Source organism: Nymphaea colorata, chromosome 9, assembly GCF_008831285.2.
Source record: "Nymphaea colorata isolate Beijing-Zhang1983 chromosome 9, ASM883128v2, whole genome shotgun sequence".
Taxonomy (NCBI): domain Eukaryota; kingdom Viridiplantae; phylum Streptophyta; class Magnoliopsida; order Nymphaeales; family Nymphaeaceae; genus Nymphaea; species Nymphaea colorata.
The window spans coordinates 333246-342214 of NC_045146.1; the positions used below are offsets into that span (position 1 = coordinate 333246).

The 8969-nt window shown below is 37.6% G+C and overlaps 1 protein-coding gene across 2 annotated transcripts; it reads right to left on the bottom strand.

The window, feature by feature from the left end:
* Positions 1-5: 5 nt before the first annotated feature.
* On the bottom strand, positions 6-5129 carry LOC116261239 (probable bifunctional methylthioribulose-1-phosphate dehydratase/enolase-phosphatase E1 1). Of its 2 annotated transcripts, none has more exons than XM_031639910.2 (8): positions 4727-5129; positions 2292-2470; positions 1900-2055; positions 1608-1757; positions 1427-1528; positions 727-836; positions 435-553; positions 6-366 (listed from the first exon to the last, which is right to left on the bottom strand). In XM_031639910.2, the coding sequence occupies exons 1-8, from the start codon at positions 4902-4904 to the stop codon at positions 275-277; spliced, it is 1086 nt and encodes a 361-aa protein (XP_031495770.1). In that variant the 5' UTR covers positions 4905-5129; the 3' UTR covers positions 6-274. The 2 variants fall into 2 exon arrangements, with proteins under 2 accessions (XP_031495770.1, XP_031495771.1); XM_031639911.2 differs by having other exon boundaries at positions 2292-2474; positions 4776-5126.
* Between the last annotated feature and the right edge of the window lie 3840 nt (positions 5130-8969).

An 8969-nucleotide genomic window follows, 5' to 3' on the forward strand; every position in this document is an offset into this window, starting at 1 on the left:
GATGGTAAGAACTAAGAAGTACTAAAAATTCATTGAGCATGTTAATTAACTATTTAAGGTGTAAACAATTTCAAATTCCCGCAACAATCTCAAGGTCAAAAACTGGAAAATAATACTTCTGTGGCTTTCTGTTTATGATCAATGAATCGCAATAGCATAATGGTAGATCTCTATTCTCTTCAACCAAATAAATTTGCCATAAGCAGTCAGGCTGCTTCAAGCACATACAGGGTAATGTATACAGATGGCTAAGCTGCAGCTGTTATGTTACCTGCTAGATTTCTTCAAATGATTGGATTGTTCTGAACTTGTGATTTTCTGGTAGAGGAGCATTTCCTGGTCGAATTGAGATCAAGACATCCAAACCTGGAAAATAAGCATTAGCAAGATCCAGTATGTGATAAACTGTGGCAGGATATCATTGATGACAATACCTGCGGAGCTTGCAGCCTCTGCTTCTTGGATTACATCAGTCACAAACAGAATTTGTGATGGCTTGTCTACCCCTAGTGACTGCCAAATTTCAATATAACTTTGTGTCTCTCGTTTATTCCTAGCGAGAGAGAGAGAGAGAGATGTTAACTTCTGACTATTGCCCAAATAAGATCAGGTGAGAGAGATGTCCACATAAGAACCAACTAGATATATAAAAAGGCACAGGCACAGGGTACCATGAGAATTATATTGTCCAAAAGAAGAAAGGGACATGTTCATGAGGTAACCTACCCCACCATGGTATCAAAGAATCCACAAAGATATTTTCTCAAGTCACCATGTGCTGTATTTCCAAAAATAAGCCGTTGAGCCTCCCTACTACCGCTAGAATATATATAGACCTGCAAGAAAAAAATACAACAATCTGTACCTAAGTCCAACACATTAGTTTTCAATTGCAGGTACAAATGAAGGCAAAACTACAAACTTACAAAGTGACCATCACTAAAAGTGAAACGTTGCAGATCATATAACTAAAATACAATGAACATCATTCACCATTAACCCTTTTTCGTAGGCAATTCACTTTGGGTTGCATTTGTTCCTTAGTGCTCCTTTAATCACAAGATTCACTATTTGGGCAACATCGGTCATGCTTTTGCAACAGGTTGAATGCATGTTGGCACATCTCAGCGTGTTTCACTCTCAACCCACTTTGGTTTGGTACACATTATTTTCCCTTCGAAATGATTATTTTTGAATTCATGCTTATTGTTGTCATGTTCTTATTACATACATGACCATCATTTTTGTTATCAAGTCAGAAATAAACATAATAAAAGATCATATCTATCAGAAATGAGCATCTTGTTCTGTATGATGGAAATAACCCATCAGGCATGAGAATCAGAGGCTTTAAGAGGATTATAGCTATCACGCTAAAACACATTCATTACTGAAGAACTTTGGACAAATAATGCAACAAAATAACCTTAATTCCCATAGCGTGCCACTTAGCAAGAACTTTAGGTACATCCTCGAAAAATGCCCCCTTCAGTTCATTATTCTCAAAACCTGTTCTCCATATATGGCCCTTCACAAAAGGGTGAGAACTTGGTCATATCATTAATCTGCAATATGCAAAAGAATGTAAAGAAAATATACTTTTGCACCTGCAACTGTTTCAATGCAGTAATTTTTCTGTCAGCCTTGATCATTGCATCTACATTGGCCACTAATGAATCAATAACCTTCTCTTTGCTAGCATCTTCTGAAGGTATTGGTTGTGAACCTGAAATGCCTTTCTCTAAGTCCTTGATTACCTGTATAAAAAATTTAAGCATTACAAGTATCAGAATCCGGAGTGGCTAGAACCAGGATGGCCATGATAACATTAGGGCCTGGTAAGAGTATCCAAGTTACTTAAACGACCATGAGATGCACTTAAACAAGATGAAATCTTACTTGTGCACGTAACAACTTTATATCATCTTGAGTTTCTTTGCTGTCATAAGTAGCAGTCAAATGTTTCTGCACATTATCACGTGCATAGGGAAAAAGAACTTCTGTGACAAAGGATATTGGTGACGTTGTACCTTCAATGTCGAGTACGATGCAGCTCTGCAAACGTAGCATAGCAAAAGTCAGAAAGTACGGACTTGTAGGAAAGTACAGAAAGAAGGTCCAGAATAAGAGCTTGATCAGCTCAAGGTTTTCTGATGTATGTATATCACTACATCCATTAGCTTGATTTGCTGTATGCGCATATTTGTGTTTCCAAAGCTATTGGTGTACACGAGTTTGTCTGTGCATATTTATTTCTTGATTTAGTAAATCTACTGCCATATAAAACTAACCCAGTCTGATTTCTCAGCTTTATTTTCCTTCTGAGAAGCTTTTACAATGCCAGTTACATATTTAACTCTGCCTTGTGAGGTTCCTCGGGCTCTGTGAAATTGACCATGACTTTGGTTGGTTTGACCCAAGCCTGATAAGCAGAGCTTGATCACAGCATCAGAGCGACCACAACAATGTCCTGCCTGCCAGCAAAAATCGTCACTTAAACAGAGTGAAAAGAGATGGTTGTTAATTTCATGTTGGTTACCGTCAAACATGAAGAGCATGAACGATCAAAGAGCAGACATTGTCTAGAAGCATTGAATACCAATATATCAGTATCGGAATGACTAGAGTTGCCTAAGTTACCTCACGACTTACACAGCAAACTCACTGTTCAAACTCCATCCATCTTACAAATAAAATGCATGCATGGAATACATTATGACCACTAAATTTTCATTGTTAACTGCTGAGGGACACAAATGAGGTATGCTTTTTTTTCTTGAAAAGCCTACAGATTCCAAGTTGAGAAAATAAGGTCTGCAGCTGAACAGCAAGAAACTAGCCTTTAAGATATCTATGCAGTGAACATTACCACATCCTCAGCATATAGCAGGAGAAAACTAAGCATGTAAAGGTAAAAAGATAGTATATATTCACTCAACTACACATACATTAACTGACAGGACAGCAGTGGTCCTCGGCAGCACAAAGACACATTTAACAGGTTACAAAGAACCTGGAGAGAAAGCCCTATTGAGAAAGACAAGAGTTTGTATTCAGTTCAGTATTAAAATTAGAAGACCTTGCTAACGATTTATTTCAATATAGCTAGTCAAACCTACAAAAAAGAACATGAAGTTTGTATCTAATTCACATATTTGCAAGGTAATCTTCCAAACATCAAAAGGACATGAGAAATAAAAAAGTAAACCAAGCAGAATAGTTTTCATGTTCATTGCATATCTGAAGTTTATTTGGATAATACATAAGTTCTAGGCATGGAAAAACCGTACAAAGATGGAACAAACCTGTCTTCAGATGCCATTTTTCGTTTCTGGAGAATTTAGAATTTAAGAACTAAGTCCTATCCTCAATTCTGTTATGTCTATTCTGCTATCTTGAGCCATGAAATCTGCTATCTTAAGCCATGAAATGCAAGGGCGAGACATTTAGTTTCTTCAGCCAACACATGCATCTGGGGGGAAGGGGAATGAAAACCAGAAAACAGAAATGGTATCACTACTTACAAGCTAAATGCATTAGAAATCAATATTTAGTCTAGATCCTGCAGCAACCAACAAAGGAGAAATTTCCACATTTCATGTTACTCCACATGGCATGCAAAGTTTATATGACCGATTTAATATGCTGCTAAATGAGCCTGCCCAAGGGATGAACAAAAAAGTAACGACATCTGGAAAATGCAGTCAGATGAAATGGGTGGTACAAGTGGTCAAGGGGTCTCATGGGGGAAAACTTGCATAGAGCTCCATTAAAAATGGGTGGCGACAATATTCTCTTATATTAAGGGGCACCGTTCTGTCAAGTACTCCTTATGGCCTAGGTGCTCATTTGAAGTGGGCTTTCCGTTTCATCCTCACAATGATTGGTTGTGCTTATTTGCTTTCACTCATTAAATGCATATTGTAGGCTTATAGCTAATGAAAAGCAGCTCCTGCTACTGTACCACTAGGTCTGATCATCTTACCCAGGTCGGAACTGTGGGTAACCCACACCATAAAATTAGACATGATAACAAAAATCTATTAGAAATCCGTACAACTATTTTCCCTCCCAAAACAATAAGAATTAAGAAAAATCATTAAGGATAGAGAGAAAAAAATGAAAAGGTGAAAAAGAGATCAACCCTCCATCTATATCTAACAACCAGCAACCGGAAATCAATAAAAGCTCAACTCATTAAAGCATACGTAACACCCCACTTCGCAAACAAACCCCCCCATCCCTCAAAGGAGTTCAATCTGCACTATAAACTAATTAACAAACATAAAAATTCTGTAAATGCAAGAAACAATCAAAGATCATTACTAACTGCAATCATTTTTCACTTACTACTAGTCAATTCAGTGCCAACAACTCAGATGCCACCAGATTGAATAACTAATAAAGAAAAATGTAAAATTCAGACAACAGCTAACGTGGAAAATGTCCCATTGGCAAGTCATCAGTTTCACCACTACACTGCAAGAAGAATAGCTATTCCAATGAAATAATTTTGTTCTAAAAAATAACAACATTCTGAACGCTCGCACCCCAAAAGCAGAAGTCGCATTTTCAGTTACCCAGAATAAAATTGCAGAGAACCAATTCATATAACTCTTCTTTCATCAATACTCATAACCTATATTCACCCACCAAGAAAAGGGAAGAACAAAAACAGAGGGAAAAGACAGAAATCTGGGTGCTATGAATCATGGGGAAGGAATACCAGAACGGCAGGTCATATTGAGTCGCGGAGGCTTGAAGACAGAACTCACTTTGGTGGTGATACGGCCAAGAGTGCAGAATTTCCTGCGGAGCTGAGAGGGTGAGGCTTTGGCTTCCCTGATGCTACTGCACTCAATATATGCGTGAGAGGAAAGGCAGGGGAAGCCCTTCAATGCCATGAATGCTCTCTCTCTCTCTCTCTCGCTCTCTTCCCTCACAGGTAAGCAAGATAAAACTGAATAGGTAGTGGAGCAACTTCTACTACCATTACTGCTCCAAGGTACTGCGGTCACAGAGAGTGTGATTGGCTCACCGTCGGTTGCGTCCGCAAGTCATGGATGACTCAAGGAGGCATCCCTCACCCCTATCGTCATACCCTTCAGTCGGCAATGGTTGTAATTGATTCTAGCAAATCCCTTGACATGCGTTCATCTTAGTCTGTTCAGCTAATTTCTGTTTAAATTGTGGCAGTCCAACATATATGTTTTATTCTCATAAACTTCAAACGTAGATTGCTTTAAATTTAAGATTAAGAACTGGAAATGCAATTAATTTGAACATTGATTCATAAGAAACCAATATCACAAAGTTAATCTCCATTAACATTTGCTTAAAGCAGTGTACATATATGAATCCTTTTTTCGGGTCTTGAAAAGTTTTTGAGTATACGGGGATGATAAGGGTTGAGGGGAGTTGATGACCTTAAACCGATGTCCTAATTAAGTTGGACTTAACCGGCCTGGAAGTTTTAATCTGCGTTAACTTTGCAGATTAGAAGGAAAAAACGCGCAGTGTAAGATTTGGCAGTGGTTGGTCAACTTACAGAACTCTTTGAAATCTGGCACTTGTAAAGGCACTGAAGCTTTCTCCTCCTCTCTCTTTTTTCCCTAAAACTTCAAAGATTTTTGCAGCTTCACTTTTCTTCAAATTTTTACCGTACTGTGAAGAAATAAAGCAATTAAAAGAGAAACTAAAAAGAAGAAAAAAAAGGGACAATTTTTCCCCTTAGCTAATCAAACTGGTTTATTTTTATTTTGGATAAGTAGAAGAAATATTTCATTCTACGAGAATGGAAGCTCTCATCCAACCTCCTGTATTTGTAATGTGCAAGGTTTGCTTTTAATGCTTTGGAGTGTGGTGCGAATTGACAGCCTCAAGAACTTATATATATATATGTCAGCCACCTCTTAATAGTTTTTTTGAAGAAACGTGCAAAAAGAAACTAGCCTGGAAAATTTGAAAAGCACGTATATGAACAAAGATAGAAAACATAGACAACCATTTGGGAAGTTACCCTGCAATTGTTCCTCATGAAATTCATGAGGTATGCGACCAAAATACGAGACACAGGAATTCAATAATGGCTGCTCTTCGTCTTCTTTAGGCAATTGTCTCCCAGGACGACCTTCGAAAGTATGAGGGGGAGCCAAAGACCCGAAGTTACAAAAAACATTGGTGGGGATTGGGAACATGAAGATGAGGAAAACTTCCTGAAAACTAGATGATTGAATACCAAGAAGTCAGACACTTATTTTCTGTAGCGTGACGATGCCACCACTAAACTGTCAGCACTTCGGTTCACTTCGCACCCATGTATGCTTGATTCATTTAATAAATGGGTGGAGCTTGAGCTTGAGCTTCACTTAAAACTTGAGTTATAAATGAGTGGAGTTAGAGTTACATAGGTGGACTCGTTTAAACTCAATTCATCTTGTGCCTTCCCTATTTGTAAATCTTTAGGGGTATGTCGGTAATTTTTTTATGGTTCTTAATACCCCTTTTGTGGTTTTCATTTTCACTTAAAGGAAAAAAAATATAAATCAAGTGACATGAGCTTAAACGAGTTGAAGCTCTCGAGCTCGAGCTCGAGCCGAGCAACATGTGACTTGAGCCAACTTGAGCTCGAGCTCAGCTCTTGCCTGTTGTATATCCTTAGGAATTAGGAGGCGTTTGATTACCTCTTGCATTAGTTTATGAATCAGATTGTTGACTGCTATTATCGATGTCCACACTAAGATCCCTGTAGTATCTCAAGTATTGTAGATTCTCATTTTTACTCCTTCATATTAGAAGAAAAAGGTTTAATTGGAAAGCAAAAGAGGTGAGGGTCCTGTTTTAAATCCTGGTAAGTATTCACATCAAATAGTTCAGAAGTAACCAGATGCCCCTAACATAGTGATGAAGGGGGACTTCTTAATGCAGAGTCTTCAACTTGATGGAACATTTTTCTCATTCTTAATTGCAAACTCAACTTCAAATCTCCCTGCGCAGGTTGCTATCCATTTCATGCCACAAAAGCTCTTCGTCTTCACCTTCTGATCAACTTGAAGGTCTTGACGCCGACCTAAGCCAAATGGGCAGAGCTTTCTCTTCATCTGTGTCAATTAACTGTATCAGGATAAGACAATCAATCTTAATGCACTACCATAGATCAAAATACTCATACCATGCAAGGAATTGCCCAAAAAAAGGAAAAACAAACTAACAGATACATGTTCTCCAACTGTGGATATCAAAGCAGCAATTAATATACTGAACATCCACCTTCTACAAACAAAGCAAACAAACAGTTGTAGCTCACTCATATTTCTACATTAAAATACCTTCTCAATTAATGCTAACTCTTCCAAACATAGCAAATTGACAACCTAGGAGCAATTTGTGTTTCAGATGGTGGGTATGTTTAGTAAATTTTGCAACCAAATAAAAAAGCAACATTGTCATATTCTAATGAGTTGGCTTTTTGGGTGATGTAATAGAAATTGAGGTTTGTTTAGTTGATGCTGAACTCAAGATAAGAACCTGATTTTCTTGTCAAATTTGCTTGAAAGTACTAGTTTTCATACGAAAAGCGAACGCGGTTTCTCAGTCATCCAAATACTTATAATGGGTGTGAGATAAACCCCAACAGCTGTGCCTTAGTAGGACAACACTATATTTAGATATGAAAATGGCTTTTAGGATAACATCAACTGAAAGGTCTCACAAGTAGTTGTTGATAAAATCACTAAAAGATCTTATGTGAGCCATGAACGCAACTTTTGACTTAGTGTTTAGCATCTTATTTATCCTTCTCAGAGAATGCTTGGAGGGAAGCATGCTTCTTACCATCACCTACCAAATCATTCATTTCCTTTAATTAGTACAAATTTGAGGGGCTGTTTGGCACTAGGAACAAAGTGTGAATGTTCCATGAATCTGCTCCAAAATTCGATTAGATTCCTGAGACATTTGTTTCCAAATTAGAGTAGATTCTTGGAGCACTTGAACAAGTGACTGATGAATCTACCACAATTTTGAGGTAGATTCATGGAACACTTACATATTGTTCCTAATGCCAACCTCTTAGGACCCATCCTACCACAAAATTAACTTTAATTATTCTGCATTCGATTCATCTTATCGTAGGATCAAGTGCAGCTCTCAAAATTATATACAGTCTCTTGGTTGTCTCCAACTTTGAAATAACTTACTCTTGATTTTTCTCCTTTAGCATGCCATCTTCCATTTGGTAACTTTGAAGTTTAAATTTCATATTTTTCAAACCAAGGCTCCAGTTTTTTTTTTTTCCTTCTTAGAAGATGGAGACCTCAAGGGGACAGACCTGCCTAAGGGCTGAGCATGTTTAACATTTAGCCAGGCTCCGCAATTAATACCCACCACTGTGATTTCCTTGGCTAGGTGGCATCAAACTTTAGCATTACCAAGTTCTATCTAATAGATTAAGGTAATGTAAAGTAGATTAATTTGTAGTTGAAATAAGGTGGAATTCTTTCAAATGAAGTCCCCTAGCATAGGATCCAACTTGTACATGTGACCGTAGTCAAATATAGATGCAAAATCACATGAAGCTATAATTATGTTCAAATCAAGGACCAGCTACACTAACATTGCTTGTGACGAGGAATATTAAAATTAAAAACTGTTGCTGGACTTCACGAACGTCCCATGCAAATTAAAGCCACAAGAGAGAGAGAGAGAGAGAGTATTAGTGATCTTAATGCAAAACATTTAACCCCCCCCCCCCCCCCCCCTATATCCGATTTGAATTGGCTGTCTGACCGAACTGATAAAAAAAAAGATATGGAAATGAATTCGGATCAGATTCATTTTTAGACAAATATCATGTATCTAATGCTATTACATTTTGTTGGCAAAATCCGGTTCAAAATTCAGATTTAGATTCGAATATGAATATAAAATTGGATTCAGATTCAAATATGACTCTTCTTTATTCGTATTCG

Coding starts and splice junctions, on each gene's coding strand:
- LOC116261239 (XM_031639910.2), bottom strand. CDS start 4,904: ATGGCATTGAAGGGCTTCCCCTGCCTTTCCTCTCACGCATATATTGAG. Junction 2,471..4,726: donor CAATATGACCTGCCGTTCTG/GTATTCCTTCCC, acceptor GCTGGCAGGCAG/GACATTGTTGTGGTCGCTCT. Junction 837..1,426: donor GGCACGCTATGGGAATTAAG/GTTATTTTGTTG, acceptor TTTTTCTTGCAG/GTCTATATATATTCTAGCGG.